Source organism: Opisthocomus hoazin, chromosome 9, assembly GCF_030867145.1.
Source record: "Opisthocomus hoazin isolate bOpiHoa1 chromosome 9, bOpiHoa1.hap1, whole genome shotgun sequence".
In the NCBI taxonomy this organism is placed as follows: domain Eukaryota; kingdom Metazoa; phylum Chordata; class Aves; order Opisthocomiformes; family Opisthocomidae; genus Opisthocomus; species Opisthocomus hoazin.
Genome location: NC_134422.1, coordinates 7,945,929 through 7,962,149, shown reverse-complemented (window position 1 = coordinate 7,962,149; position 16,221 = coordinate 7,945,929). Strand labels below are relative to the sequence as shown.

At 40.6% G+C, this 16,221-nt stretch overlaps 1 protein-coding gene across 10 annotated transcripts in view; it reads left to right on the top strand.

Moving 5' to 3' along the window:
* The window catches only part of R3HDM1 (R3H domain containing 1), a 54,242-nt gene that overhangs the window by 26,818 nt on the left and 11,203 nt on the right, over window positions 1–16,221 (top strand). For 5 of the 10 annotated variants that reach the window (XM_075431014.1, XM_075431009.1, XM_075431010.1 and 2 more), the window contains 6 exons: window positions 1,332–1,586; window positions 4,988–5,142; window positions 7,075–7,176; window positions 10,577–10,837; window positions 11,302–11,422; window positions 15,967–16,121. In XM_075431014.1, coding sequence (XP_075287129.1) covers window positions 1,332–1,586; window positions 4,988–5,142; window positions 7,075–7,176; window positions 10,577–10,837; window positions 11,302–11,422; window positions 15,967–16,121 — 1,049 coding nt within the window. The remainder of the gene's footprint in view (window positions 1–1,331; window positions 1,587–4,987; window positions 5,143–7,074; window positions 7,177–10,576; window positions 10,838–11,301; window positions 11,423–15,966; window positions 16,122–16,221) is intronic. The other 5 variants (XM_075431017.1, XM_075431012.1, XM_075431011.1 and 2 more) reach the window with 4 other exon arrangements.

Genomic DNA, 16,221 nt, shown 5'->3' with positions numbered 1-16,221 from the left:
TCATTTTGATCAAGGGCATAATTTGCTTTAATTACATTGCCTTCAGCCTAGTTTCTCTATGTAATCTAGAAGTGGATACACTTATAAACAAATCTAATCAAAGTAACTGGTCAGGTGAAGATTGTTTTGCAGAGCTGGGATGTGCTGTTTAGCCCAGTTTACAATTAAAAGGAAATGCTTCAAGCTATCCTATCTTTTCATACACACAAGTAAAAGGGTTACAAACAGAAATTTTTATGAAGAACCGCAAAGTAACTTCAAACAGTAGATAAATTTCATCACAGCCCCTTTTGAGCCTTGCTTTCTCTTCTAGATTGTATAGAGGCTGCTAATGAAGAGGTCTTAAATTTAAACAACTATATTCTGTCTCCAAGTACTGCAAGTATCCTAGCAAAGACTTCATAAGAAGTATGATAAACTGTATACCTAGAGTTCTAGGTATATAGTGATCTAGGGACAGTGCAGTTCTACGGACTGGTGGACTTTTGGAATATTGCTTTGAGCTGCATGCATTGGCTTTCAGAAAGCTGCGGGTCTGGTTCTCCACTGCTTTGCAACGTTTATAGTCATTCATATCTGTAAAATGATTATTGCTTTCCATCAGCTACTTCATACTGCTTTTGGACTTTGAATTGTTACATAAAACTAGGCTAAAGCTACCATATCGCCATATTTTTTTTTCTAGCTGTAATCTTGATTTCAGTCTGAAAATTGTCAGAGGGGGGGAAAAACAATAATTTGGAGTTTTTTAGTATTCTGCAGTTTGTCCAGCAGGTGAGTCAGAGAAGGTCTCTGACATCTAGTAGTAAAAAGAAAATGGTCATCGCTTGCATGCAGGCTACACCTACAGAGCACGTGGCTTTAGCTGACGTATCTGAAGGGCCGTTGGGCGCGCTGCATCTGCATTGCCCCTTGGCCTGCACGCACGCAATAGTTGTAGCCTGCGTGTTCGTCGCTTCGGTTATCCGATTGGCATGTGTGCATGCATCATTTTGGATTTGGTGACCAGTCACTTCAGTGAATTGCAGATGACCTGAGCGTTAGCACAGGTGCATATGTACAGGCATGGATTTTCTGTCCAGAAAATCAGAGCTAGATATGAAAGCCTCACTTTACAGTGCAAAGCAGTGCCGAATTGACCCTTGGTTCACAGAAGGAATCTCATAATGGTATTGCGGGAGAGATGAAGGGGGGAGTTCATTGAAAAGGCCACTGTTTAATAATGTACTTAATGCTGAGCTTTAAGGGTAAGCATTTACAAGTGTGTATTTTAACTGCGCATGATGTTTCTGTCTCTAGGTAAAAACAATTTCTCATTACTCCTTTCCTAGGTTCAGAGTCTTCTAGTAGTGTAGGGTCATCCACGGGTTCTCTTTCTCACACCCAGCAGCCTCTTCCAGTGCCAGCTCTAAGCCAGCCTTCTCATGGCACGCCTGCCGTCTATCCAACTGTCAGCACTAGTAACTCTCTTTCCTTTGATGGTGGCATAAGCGGGCAAGTGGCACCTACTAGCGCTAGCTTCTTTTTGCTTCCCTTGGAAGCGGCGGGCATACCGCCTGGCAGTATTCTGATCAACCCTCAAACAGGTTGGTACACGCTTGTGGATGTTCTTCTTACAATTGAGAACTTGGAGAAAAATGCACGAGTGTTTACATGTAAAGACTGAATGTCAGTACTGTCCTTTCGTTTTCTCTCTTTTTTATTTTTTTCTGTGGTTGTGTTTGTTCAGTGCACTTAATTTAAAAAGAAAGCATGACTGTAGTATCAAAGGAACAAGTAAACTCGATTTTCTCTCATAGAGTTTTAACTTGTATGTAAAATTTTAATGCTTGTATGCAACATGAAAATCCTATGATGTGTTATCCAGAACACAGAGTAACTTAATTGTTTTGGCTTTTTTGGGGAGAGAGAAAAGTCCTACTATAAAACAGTTTCAGTGAGGGGAGAGCGCCTGAGGAAGCAATCATATTGACTTGAAAGAATTTATCATCCTGCAGTTTATTTGTTGCAACATATTCCTTCTCTCTACTCATGACACTGACTTAATACTAGTGAAAGGAATAAGCGTGAGATTCCATGCTATTTCGAGACTTCTGTTTGTCAGTTTAAAACCGAATGAAATCAGTGTTGGTGTAATTGGCCAATACTGATATTTTTAGTAAGTAGTAGGAATTGATACTTCATGATATAGATGCAAGGAGATATGTTAGAATTCTCTGGGCAAACTTGTACTTTATTGCAGAAGGTGAGAAATCCTGAAAACTTTAATTTGCCTTTTATGCAACACATCATAATCTTTGGAAGATGATTATATTTTAATTTCAGTTTAAAGATTTGTTTTCCTTGTAGAAAAGGAAATACTTCAGGATATATTTCCCATCATTATGTGGATGGACTCTGTTATGTTTGAATATAACTGCACGTGATGTTTTAAATGAAATTTTTCTTTTTGGGGTTGTTAAAATGATCAATTATTAAATTATTTCTCTTCTATAACTAAAAGGTTCAACATTGGAATAGATATATTTATCTTTTTTCTTAATATAAATCAATTGCTGTTGTATACAAAATTTTATATTTTGTTTTTTTATTAATGATGCTGCGTATTGATACACTGCCTAAGGATTCTCTTAAATGCCTTACTGTATAAGTGAATAGTCTAAGCCAACCCTGCTAAAAATTGGTTACAAATGACTAGCTGTAGCACCTGAATTTCACAGATAGCCATTGGATTTGGAGGAGGATGCATTTGCCATCTTAAATACAGATTCTGGACAGTAGCACTAGTGACTTAGTCTTTCTAGTTCTAAAGTGATAGCTGTCCATCTGATATGTGTGTTTTCCATTGTGTGCATTGACCATCTGAAGACACAGATGATTAGTGAACAAGTTTTGCTAGAAAAATAAGCATTAAGTGTTTGCGTACGCTAGAGTACTTTGTGCTCTACATTACCTAAGAAGAATGCTGGCTGTCATCTTTCACATTATGAGTTTATAGCATGCCCATGCGAAAAGCTTTAGAGTTACTGTACAGCAAAACAGATATTGCAGGCACTGAAGTGATACCATCAGCTTGGAAGTGATTTCATGTAAAACATGGTACAGGTCTTTTTCATTTAAAAAATAGTGATGTTTGAGTCCTCTTCATCTCAGTTATGTGCTTGTCAGCATTTTGCATGGGATGAGTTTCACTTTCTTCCTCCTATGCTGTTGGTCATTTTCCCTGGTCCACTGATGGGACTTCCACATAGCAACGGGAAGGGTCAGAGAAACAAACATGACTGTGAAAGTTGTTTTTCCATCTGAAAGCATCTTGTACTTGCACCCCCCTTCAGAAGAGGCAGCAGAATTGTAGGCATGACTCTGTTTGATATTCATTAAAATTACCTTGACTATCAAATCATGATTCTTCCTATGTTATATCAATTTTCTAATATATTTAAACCAGTCATTGTCCCTCATAACAGAGGATTATGCTAATATCCAAGAAGTGTCTAACAAGAAATAAACTATGCTTCCAGAACAAGGAATATCTAGGTTCAGATAAACGTTCAACTTATAATGTACTCAAATCATCACATTCTGTAATTGTTCATCTGGCTTTATTGTTCCAAATGACAATCAGAGTTCAAAAAACATAAATTGGTGTCTCAACATTTCTGACAGAGGATCTCGTGACCTTAGGTCAACAGAGTCATTCTTCTCAGTCGTTGAAGGTGGTAATTAGGAGAAGACAGTTCTTACTCAGCCCCTACAGGCAACAAGTTAAGCTCCCGTGATTGCCAGAAAGCGGTAGAAGGAAGTAAGAAAATCTGACTCTATTTATGTGAACATTCCCAATTCTTGAGCATGAAAGAGAAATCCATTAAGCTAAATTGATCACCTGCATAATATGTAGCTTATTTTTGCAAGTCAGTTCGTGCTTCCTGTCCACCTCCTGCATTAATTGCCTCGGTCCTCTCTTCAGTAGCTGTTACACGTCGTGTTGGCCAGTTGCAGTTAAATGTGATGGGAGGAAGAAGTCTGAAGGAGCACTAGTCTGCTTTGACAGGACCCTGGCTAGGGTGCAGAGGCTTTAGTCTCAGTTTATTATACCTTTCCAGAAAGAGTCTCAGGCATGAGAATATTTATATCAGAGGAGAGAAAATTTTATATCGGTATTTGGACTTTAAGCATCAAAACAAGCCAGTGCAAGACACACGTCATTAAGCAGCTAGACACAGGTCCTTGCTAACTCATCTGTTGTTTCTTTGATTTGTTTTGTTTTTTTTTAACCCAGGCACCAAAATAAATCACTGCTTGTTTACAATTTAGTTTTATGTAGTTTTTTTTTAAATTATTTTTCATTAGTTTACTGCTGTGATACTAACATTGCAAATTATTAAATAGGAGAATAGTACTGCATTATTTCATTTGAAAGCTAAAAGTCAATTCATCTATGAATAGGGGAAGAGAGTCCTTTAGCCGTAATCTCATTAGCAGTTACAGGAGTACCATTGCAGCTACTGCTTTATATACGTTTTTTAAAATACTTGCCTTTAAGCTCTCTTATGTTCTAATTGGTGTTCAGACTGATTAAAGGAGATTCATTTAATTGCCTTTTAAAAGATCCTTAAAATAATATTTTTAGTAGGGTCTTCCTCAGTTACTTCTGCCCTTTTCAGTCCACTTAATTGAAAATGAGTTTTCAAGACAAGCAGAGTACAGCCAATGTTTGTCTGTGTTCATTAAGTAAAGACTGGCATATCTTTGTTTACAACTGCATGCAGTTTGTCAAATGGGGCCTGTTTAGTCATTGCTATTCTAAATGTGGTTGTGGGGATTTAGCGTAAATCTGTCATATGAAACAGTATGCCTTCACTTATTTTCAAATTTTGTGATTTAATTCATTTTTCCTACTGTAAATACATTTGTCTGTTTTCTTTCCAAACTGAGATGATGCGGCTGGCTGTCATTGGGTTGTGTTTGTTCTCTTTCCACTTTCCAGGTCAGCCATTCCTTAATCCAGATGGCACTCCAGTTGTGTACAACCCTCCTATGCCTCAGCAACCTGTTAGGACCCAAGTGCCTGGACCTCCGCAACAGCCACCTCTGCCCGCACCCCCTCAGCAGCAGCCAGCGACGAATCACGTCCTCTCACAGGTGCACATGTCAAACGCGTGCTGCTTGCCTTGGTGACTGCTGCTGTCGTGTGCTGTCGGATAACAAGGGGTCAGTAGGTTTGTTCTGTGGAAGCACGGGGTAAGAAGCAGTAGCTACGCAGGTATGGGTAACTGGGCTTATTCCCCCACGGTCCTCAGAACTGTCAGTTCTGCTAATAACTGAACATGGTAGGAAGCCTTTTCTTAAAAATATAGAAGATATTTTAGTATGAAAATGTTATCCTATCAAAAACATACCAAGGGCAGATTGTTTTGGAAGAAAGGCTCTGCCTTCTTCCTGAGTCACGCTGTGTGGTTACCGCTGGCATGAACAGTGATGCAGTCAGCAGTCGGGGAAGAATCACAGAATGGTTTGAGTTGGAAGGGACCTTAAAGATCACCCAGTTCCAACCCCCCTACCACGGGCAGGGACACCTTCCACCAGAGCAGGTTGCTCAAAGCCCCGTCCAACCTGGCCTTGAACCCTGCCAGGGAGGGGGCAGCCACAGCTTCTCTGGGCAACCTGGGCCAGGGCCTCACCACCCTCAGAGTGAAGAATTTCTTCCTTATATCTCATCTAAATCCACCCTCTTTCAGTTTAAAGCCATTATGCCCTGTCCTATCCCTACATGGCCTTGTAAAAGTCCCTCTCCAGCTCTCTTAGAGGCCCCTTCAGGTACTGGAAGGCTGCTCTAAGGTCTCCCTGCAGCCTTCTCTTCTCCAGGCTGAACAGCCCCAGCTGTCTCAGCCTTTCCTCACAGCAGAGGTGCTCCATTAATCCTGTAGAGTTGGACAAGTTCAATAATGAGTTAATCCACTTGAAATCTTTGTCTCCTTGCCTTAAAGTAATTTTTTCTCAGCCAGGTGAATTCTTGGGCTGTACCGCATAAGCAGTACTCAGGGCACAGAAGAGGTAGCTTAGGACTGGTAGCATATGAACGCCTCTTTAGCAGCACTTTGGCTTACTCTGCTCACAAAACTGCATGCTGAAAAACATGATATATTTTATCCTCATCTCGTACAAGAGGAATTTAGTGAAATAAGCCAGACTAAAGATGACCTCAGCCCTGGAAGAAGAAAAGAAAAGCGATGAGTGTGTACGGGCAGGAGAAGGGAGGGTTCTGCCTCTTCACAGCAGCTGTTTCAGGCACCAAGCTACTGCCTATAGTCTCTTGTGGTATTTTCAAATTGTTCTCAGATTTTATCAAAAGGTTATTTGTAGAACTTCATCTAAACTCTGTTCATTTTTCCTGTTTGAATCTTCTGTTCAGGATACCTGTATATGCCACAGTAGCGATGGTCTGTCTTGAAAAAGGCTCCTGTGTTCTCTTTCTCCCTGTCTAGCTTACAGAAGTGCGTATGTGGTATTTGCAGTTTTCCTCACAAATTTTATAATACTGCTATGATTGCCTTCGCAATGGATTCTGGAGTTGAACCTGCCCAAAAAATTATTAGCAATGATACCTCTCTCGTGTTCAAATAACCACAATTCAGAGAAAATGTTTCAGTATTGTTGAATAAGTGAAGGTAGTATGTTTTAATCTGTGGTCAGTTGTAAATTCATTCTGTCTTTAGATGCTTTGAAACAACTTGTATTTAGAATGCATGTGTAGTTTTTACTTATTATTTAAAAAAATATCTCTAAAAGAAACAGTGAACATTAGATACAAGCAATTTGCTGACTTACTGCTAAGATGATGTAGAACAAAGAAAGTGAATGTATTTCTGCTGGGAGACTGAGATACTGAAAATTGCTTTTGATTCTCTGAAGTCTTGAGCTTAAAACAAGACTTATCCATTCCCATTCTGGTAATGGAGCATAGCTGCTTTTTCTGGAGCACAGTTGCTTTTTTCTGTTAAAAAAGACTTTGGCTTTGTTTTCACTTCTCTTACTCTGATGTTAACCATGTTTATAAACCTGTTATTTCTTCAGCCTCTGCGGCCTCTGCAGCCTTCTTCCCAGCCTGTTCAGTACTCTGCAGTCTCTTACCCACCCCCGCTCCTGCCGGGCTCCTCCACACAGCAATATTCTGTGGTATTACAGCTTCATCTCCTCTCTGCACGGGTTAATCTTTAGCGGATGCTGACCTTTGCTGGGCTGGTTGTAAGTGGTGTGTGATAGCGGTGTGATGACTGGCTAGCTTTTCAGTCACAACAGAATATTACTCGAGTGGGGGAAAATACTTCCTGAGTTTTTAACGTGTGTATTTCCAGTTCAGCAGAAATGTATACAACTAAGGCTATATCTATATATCTCTATATTTAGAGATACATTATTTTCATTTGTAAAGGAACAGCTTTTCGATGCTATTGTTTTGTTAGCCAGTCAGTACCTTTTTACGTCTCTGAATTAACCTATTTCCATCCTTTCTACTTGTTTCTTTGTTTGCTCTTTGCTCTGCTGAACCCTAATGCGTTTTCAGGGATCAGCTGTTCTGTTTTTTTGAGGTTACCTTTTTCTAGCCTCTCTGCCAGAACTCTTAACACTCCCACTTCACTAGCATCCCTTGTTTAATAAATAGAAATTGGAAATGAAATACCTTAGTCTTTTGTGTTTAAAAAACAAAACAAACAAACAAAGAAAAACCCACACAAATTGAAACTGAAACCTAGTAAAGGAGAATATATGCAAGGCAGAAACTGAACTAGAGTCCAGGTCAAAAACTGAAGCTTCCCGACTCCCCAGACTGGTCTGATACTCTCATGAGGACACGTTTGTGTTGGGTTTGTGCAGCAAGGTTTGGTAGCAGGGGGCTGCAGGGGGTGCTTCTGCGAGGAGAGGCCAGGAGCTGTGCCCATGTCGGACAGAGCCCGTTTCGGGAAGCTCCATGGCTGACCCGGCACTGCTCAAAGCTGAGTCAGTCATCGACGCTGGTGGTGTCTCTGTGGTAATGTATTTGAGAGGGGTTAAAAACCGCTGTGCAGAGGCTGAGGAAGAGGAGTGAGAAGCAGCTCTGCAAACCCCAGAGCAGGCAGAGATGCCCTGAAGGAAGATGCAGCCTGTGGAGAGCAGGAGCAGGCTCCTGGCAGGACCTGTGGCCCCGTGAGGGACCCATGCTGGGGCAGTTCATGAAGAACTGTCTCCTACGGGTGGGACCCACATTGAAGAGGCTTGTGAAGGACTGTCTCCTGTGGGAGGGACCCCACGCTGGAGCAGGGGATGAGCGTGAGGAGGAAGGAGCAGCAGGGACAAAGTGTTATGAACCAATCACAACCCCCATTCCCTGTCCCCCTGTGATGCTTGGGGAAGGAGGTGGAAGAGTTGAGCCTAGGAAGAAGCAGGGGAGTTGGGGGAAGCTGGTTTTGGTTTTATTTCTCACTATCCTACTCTGTTACTAATTGGCAATAGATGAAATTAATCCTCCCCAAGTTGGATCTGTTTTGCCTGGGATGATTGTTGGTGAGTGATCTCCCTGTCCTTTTCTTGACCCATGAGCTTTTAATGGTATTTTCTTCTCTGTATCGCTAAGGATGGGGGAGTGATGGAGCGGCTTGGTGGACACTTGGCAGCCAGCCAGGGTTAACCCACCACAGTGTTATCCAATTTTAGTATGTATTCAGAGGTTTTATTTTGTTACCATTTCCAACATTAATCAGGAATGTCTTCTAGTAGTACATACAGATTTATCTGAATTCAATAGCCTGCATGTAGTAGGACAATAATGTAACTGTTATCTGTACTTCAGGTATACAGTTACAAGAGGAATTGCACTTCATGGTGGGTGTGTTCTTATTGGCGATGTTTTTTCTCATGTTATTTTAGAGTTTGAATACGTGTGGACTGCAAGCAGCATAAGTTACCTCCTTAGTAATGAAATGAGAATGGTTAATTAACCAGTGTGAGCTTCCTATGGGAGTTTAGCATATGACTAAATTGCTGGTAGTTTGCAGAACAGCAGCTAGTTCAGGTGTCTGTGCTATGACTGACAATCGTTGTTAGGCAGATGGTTGTCAAAGCCGAGAATGAAAGTCCTTCCAAGTTTGTAGTAATTCAAAGCATTTTGCATTCAGGAAACGTGTTCGAATACTAAATGTGCTGGCAGTTTCAAAAGCTTACTCCTGCTGATGGTAACTGAAGTAACACTGACAAGGAGTGATGGTCTTGGTTCATAACCTAAACGTACCACATCTGCAGTTGGCACCAGGAAGGTTTGCTTTGTCCATTTATTGGCAGTACCGTGTTTCCGTGGTTCATCACGCTTGCACGGTACGTGTTGCTGCAGAACAAACTGACCAGATCAGAATTTTTTCATCTTGGTAGTGTAATGGAAGTAAAAGTGTATTTCTTGGGTTTATCCTTTGGACATTTTTAGAAGTAATATTAACTCATAATTAAATATCAGTATCTCCTCTCTGCACTAGGTGTTCTGAAAAGCAAAATGTAAAATCCAGTGTAGGAAAGAATTATAGTTGCGTTAATAGGCATTGAAGAATGAAATGCCAAAGGCAAAGTTAGATTGTTCATCTAATGAAAATAGGGGGGGGTTAAGCTGTGAAGGTATTCTAAATAAAACTTCAGGTGCAAATTCATATTTCCAGTGGTAATTAAGTATATCTTTAGCATGGGAACTATAAAATTTAATCACAAAATGTGAACGTACGCTTTCTTGATTAACTCCTGTCATCCTTAGGAGGAGATCAAGGGGTCTTAAAGGACTTCTAATGTTCCTGCATGTTTGGAGAGTCCACTTCTAAGTATGAAACTAATCTTCCTGTTTAGCAAAAAAAAAACAGTACTAGTGATCACTTCTAATTCCCAGGATGTTGATAATGTGGTGCTGAATTGCTTGAAAAGGAGCTTGGGGTTACAGTAATAGAAGTTTCACATTTCAGAGGACTCCTGCAGTGCTCTGTGCCATCAGTATCATAGTTTCAGATATTAATAAAATACAGATAGTAGGTAACCACTAGAATGCATTTCTTGCGGTTGTTACTTGATTTCAGGCTAAAGAAAAATTAATTCTTGCATGTAGCATACCAAGTTAGAGGAATGTACCTTGTTATTTGGAATTAGACCCTCAGTAACTTTAGCTCATAAAACACTTTAGCAATACTAATGCCTTCTGATGTTTTAACCGGGGTTAGGTGCTTTCACTCAAGCCTTGGAGTCCTATCAGAAAACGTTAGTGACACAAATTCTGAGTTGATTTTTGACAACTGAATTCTTACAATAAATAGATAGAGGCAGATGTAATCCAAAAATTCAGTATTTGCAGTGCAGTGAGTGAAGTCTCCGAGTGTGGATGTTCTCCCCTGCCCTCAGCCCTGAAGATGATTTACCCCTGTGTTCCATCTGGTTCTTTGCTGTTGGTCTTTGGCTGGTGCTGCTAATGCATAGTAATTCGAGACATGCATATCTCATACTGACTGAGATGGTTGGCTATTTTCTTCTTCTTTTCTTGGGTGTAATTTTTCCTTTTTTTTAACTGTTACAGCAAGACAACCTAGGATCCCAGTTCAGCCATATGAGTCTTGCCCGCCCGCCGCCTGCGGATGCAGCTGAGCCTCATACCGCCATGTTCCAGTCCACGGTGGTCCTGCAGCCCACCCAGCAGCCCGGCTATATCATCGCAGCCGCTCCCCCGCCACCGCCCACTGGCCCAGCCGTGTCTGCTCCCGGCTACTCGACAGCCGGCCACCCGGTCAGCCAGCAAGTCCTCCAGCAGCAGGGATATATGCAGCAGCCTGTGCCACAGGTGCAGGGGTTCTCTTTCCATCCTCCCAGAAGCTGTCTCTGAAAACAGTTCTGTGAAGGAGCTTTCCATAGGGTGGGGGGCGTTTGTGCTGGGGCTGGGGGTTTTCCTGGCTGAGGTGCTTTGAAATGAATGACTTCGGTTGATGTGAGGAGCAATAAGCACCCAGATTTTCCTGTTTACCTGTAGCTGGTAAAACTCAGGTTCTGCGTCGTTTTGTAGTGTCTTAGATATTTCTTTGTGGAAATTATGAGTTGTTACTTCTACACTGGAAGTAGAAGAAACTGGCTGTTAAAGAGGGAATTTATGTAGTATAAGTATTTTTTAAATTCTAAATAATTTCACATTAGTTGCACCTCTCCATAAGTTTGCATCTTTCTTTTATGATGTGATTCTTTTTGCATTTCGATGTCTCCCTTCTGTAAACTTGCAGGTAGTGAATCTCTTTAACTGTTGTTTGGTTTCAGATGCCGGCTTGTTATTGTACCCCCAGTCAGTACCCGCACTCCAGTCAGCAATACCGCCCTGTTTCTGTCCATTACAGCACGCAGCAAACCCAGCCCTTGGCGCAGCCTGGACAGCAGACAGGTTTGTTGAACCTTCTCAGCATTTCATTAAAACACCTCGTGTGCGTTTTCTTCTGGTTTTGCTTTTTGAACTTATTTTGCTGTATAATTTCAAATATGGGATACAAAGTGAAGCTAACCTAAGGTGGAAAAATGAGTCAGTTGTTCACAAAGCTTGAGATGTCAGCCATTACTATGAGCGGCTCATGCTGTAACTTTAATTATAGGATAATAATTTTTTTTTCAAGTTTAGAACTGAATAATTTAAAAAGCTTGTACTTAGTTACTAGCTTCGTAGTAACTTGCAAAGTAAGATGAATTCACACCTTTAAATGATGTGACATTGCAGAGATGTACCTCAGCTGAAAGTTCGAAGTAAAAGATGCTGATGTTAGATGCTGTGGCATGAAGAGCTCTGTGCAGAAGATACTGTTGGTGATACCCTTCTAATTTGTATTTCTGTCCTATGATTAAAGGTATCTGGGTATTGAACAGAATATATAAGGAGGCTTAAATGGTTAGAATTAGTTTTCTGCTCCTCCTATTTTTAGTAAAGACTTTTGAGTTTCCTTCAGGAAGAAGCACTTTTTAGTTCCTCCCACCGCCCCTAACTATGTGTTGCTCTACAGAAGCAGGATGAAAGCTCGGCTTTTACAAATACTAACTGGATTTTATTTATAGCTGTTCTGTGAAGTCGCCCGTAAGAGGGGTGGCTCCCTCTTCTGCAGTCCTAGGAAGTGCTCCAGTAGCAGCAACACCTGAACTTGTTGCTCAGGGTTCAGTTCACAAATTCAGGCAGGATTATTGTACTGCAGAATCACCAAGACGTGATTCCCATTTATGGTAGGGTTGTCAGATCATTTTTAAATATTGTTAGTACCTGTTTATTGCTAAGGAGATCATCAGTTTTCACTCCTCAGAAGTGAAAGCATATTGATGTTTTCTCAAAGGAGAACCAATTACTCCTTTTTTGCAGCTTGTTTTATCTATTGGTATTAAAGATCTGTTATCCAACTGTATTACACAACCTGCTTTCCTTCCTCAGAATTTTTAAGACCTAGGCTACTTAATAGCAAAAGCCTGAGGCTCAGCTGGGGTTCCTTCCCCAGTTACGGGGCCACCCGAGCTCTGAGTCGAGAGAGCCTGGTGTGTGTATGTAGCTAAGGAAAGCAATCTGAATTTGAAAGCATGGGGTGGCGGTGCGTCAGCACCCAGATGCACAGGGACGAATCGGTTGCTGTTAGGTAAGTAAGTTTCTTTCTGGTATGTTTTTAGCTCTTTACGTTGTAATTGGATTTCACTGCCTGCAATGTGGCCAGGGTCAAAAGCTGCAGCAGCTAACGTCTCCCTCGGTGGCCTAGAAGAAACAACATGAGCAGGCTGTGCAGACAGCTCCTTTGCTACTGCCATAATGTACCACCTCCATGTAACCCTGATGCCAAGGGATCACGTTTAAGTAGTGAAGGGGTGGCCCAGCCAATAATGCCACTCAATCCTGTTTGGTTGCTTGGTGCTTCCTAGCACTAATGGTAGAGAGAAGTATTTTGCTAGCAACTGCAAAACTAGTGTTTAGCTCAGAATCTCCACGTCACTACCTAGCCATTGCTGGCTCTCACTTACTGCTTTAGAGGGAGGTCTGAATCGACTTTCTAGAGGCGGAAGGTTCCACGTCGTGATTTGTGTTCTGTAAACTGCTCATGAGATGGTGTAATTTGAAATGATGTTTCTCATGGATTTATTTTAAACTGTAAATATTGGTATTAAGTTGACACAAAGCTACATCTGAAATGGTTGATGCTGTTGGCAACGGCTGGTTTTGAGACAAAAGGCAGCATGCTGCTTGGCTGATACAGCAACATGTCTGGTCAAAAACAAGAATGAATGAATCTTCTATTACATAAAAGCTGCGGGGTTTATTCATCTTATAAAGTGGTTGCTAACTATGAAATAACTTTCCAAACACAAACTGAGATAAAAGATGACAGCTTCTGGGAACATGGCAGCTGAAGCCACGTTCAGTTTACCATTATGGACTGGCCTGACTTTACTGATGAGCTGTTGGATTCGGGGCCGTAACACTGTCTGAGAGGTTTACATTTCTCACAGTGAACCGGTCTCTTTTTCAGCTGCTTCCTGGCTTCCTTTTTAAAGGGGTTTCAGGGGAAGTATTTCGGGGGTTCACTTTTATTAAAATGCCTTCGTTGCCCAGAAGAAAAGTCTCTTTAAGAAAAAGGCATTTCTGAAGCTGTGATACCGTGGGGCCCAGACCCCATAAGCCCTAACTACAGGTTGATGAAAAGTCTTATCTGAACTACAGTTACTGCAGGAACATCAGCTGAAGGTCACCTAGCTTCTGCGTCACAGGGGCCAGCGATAAAAGTATTGCGGTTGTAGTAATAGCTGTAGTTGTAACAGCTGTCAGGAAGCTACACTCACAGCTTGTTAGCCAAGCGATTGGACCTGCTTTTCTGTTCTTGAATAAAGGCTGCTTTTCACTCTTAATGCGCTATTCAGAAAATGTATTTCTGTGTTCTGCAAGTTAACTTTTCTGATATGAACAGTGTTTTTAATTCTGTAAATATTAAGAAGCATGCTTCTTTTTTTACTGTCTACTGTTTCAGAGCATTTCTGTGTAATGAGAGAACCTGCTATGGCAGGTGTGGGTTTTCTGCTGAGCGCGGCATTTCTATCAGACCACTCTCTACATGGAGGTGAAACTGTGCAGCTAAAAATAGAGCATTCTTCGGAATGCTGCGGGGAGCCTTCTTGGCAGTCGATTTACATTGTTCCAGTTCTCTCAGCTTGCGAAATTGATGATGTCTGTCTCTGGAAGTGCCAGAAAAAGCTGAAAAATGTTCACAGCTACACTGCAATTTCTGGGAAATGAGGGGTTTAGATTGCAGGTGTATTGATTGCGTCTGTCATATGCTGCAACTTTGCATTCTGCTGCTGTTTAGGTGCCATAGATAATTTCATAACAAAGTACAGTTAAGTATTTTGTTTATTACAGATATGAGATGGGTTTTTGTGCATAGTTCAAATTTAAGAGTTATTAAAAACTCTGATTACTAATCCTGATTCAAGCATGCATTGTTCTGAAGCTTTGTGTATTTACTCTGAAAATACTTAGTGTTATGTGTTGCTAATAACTAGCTCTAGGTTTCTGAAGCAATACCTGATCATACTAACAGTCTTTTTTAGCCTTAATTGTTGCAATTTCTATAGACAGCCAGATGAGACTGAATTAACAATGTTCGTTGTACCCTGTATGTAATCAATGAACATTGGTGGGGTTTGTTTACAAAAGAAGTGTTTAGTGTTAACTGACCAATTATTTTCAAAACAGACTGTGCAATTTTTTAAACACAGTTTTAAAAAAGCATCCAAATGAATTTTTGCACCTATATTTGCTTTATGATAGTTCCCTACCAAGGTAGGGAGCATGGGGAATATAAAGGTCAGTAGAACATGACTGTGTTCAAGTCAAATCCAGACTCTTTTTGCCATCAGTGCGTCTCGACAAGCCCAGTTTTGTTACTCTGGAGCGATAACTGGCTTTGTCTCAGAAACACTGATAGTTATGGGGTTTTTGCTGATATGGTAAGTAGAACATACCTGTGTCCTGGAATATGACACAAAGAACTTGACTTGTGTTCTGCATGTGTTTTGATCGTGGTAGCAGTTACCTAAGATGCACTTAAAAAAAAAAAAAAAAAAAAAAAAAAAAGGCCAGAATTAAGGTTGGACCTAATAAATGCATAGATTTCCTGTTTGGCACTCATGTATGGGGCTTTTTTGTTTGTTTTGGAAGGTTTGGGGTTGTGTGTTGTTCTTTTCTTTTTTTTTTTTTTATGCCATTTTTGAAAAAGTGGAGGATACGAGTTTAAGCGATAACATGCTGTTGTACAGATGCTGTAGAGGGACAAACATGAACATCTTTCTTTCCCCCAAGATCGCTTTGAATGTAAAATGTCTGCCACTGTATATGAATGTAGCTTTTACCTGGAAGATTTTTCTCAGTTCACAGTTGTTTTTAGCAGTACAGATTTTAGTAGAAATTGCACATGCCTTAAACAAATTTTCTTGAAATGTGATTCCTTTTTGAATCGTGGTCGAGATACTCTCATCCCTCGGGCACCTGAGGTACTAGCAGAATTTAGCATAACTAGAATTTCAAAACTAAAGTACCTAGAATGGCCTTGTTTATAGTAATAGACAAATAATTGGTTTTGATACTATCTAGCATGCTTTGTTTGAATGCTTTCAGCTTTTACCTATCAAGTCAAGGTGTTAATGCATGTAACTCACTAGAGTGTAAATAAATATTGCAAGCATGTGAGAGCGGCATTGCAAATAGTATCTGTAGTGGTTCAGGCTGGATCCGAATGAATAAATCTGTTAATTTTATTGTTGGTTTCTTTTTAGATGCATGATAAGTTCTACTCTTTTATGAAGTTGCCAGATGTAAAAAGCCACTGGAAAATGCTACACATGCGTTTTCACATAGGCAACTCTGTATAAAATGTGTTCATTATTTCAAAATAAGATCTAAATGTATAATTTCAGGTTACCAGGTTTTGCCTAACCAACAGCAAAACTACCAGGGTTTAGTCGGAGTTCAGCAGTCCCAGAATCAAAATCTAGTCAGTGGCCAGCACAACAATGTTGGGAATCAAATTCAAGGTGTGATTGTTCCATACCCTTCAGTGCCATCTTATCAGGTGGGTAATTTATTCACAACTTTCCAATTGCTATTCTGTGTGTTGGAGTGATTTTTTTTTTTTTTTTTTTTTTTTTAAGTGTACTGTTTTGTAAGCGGTA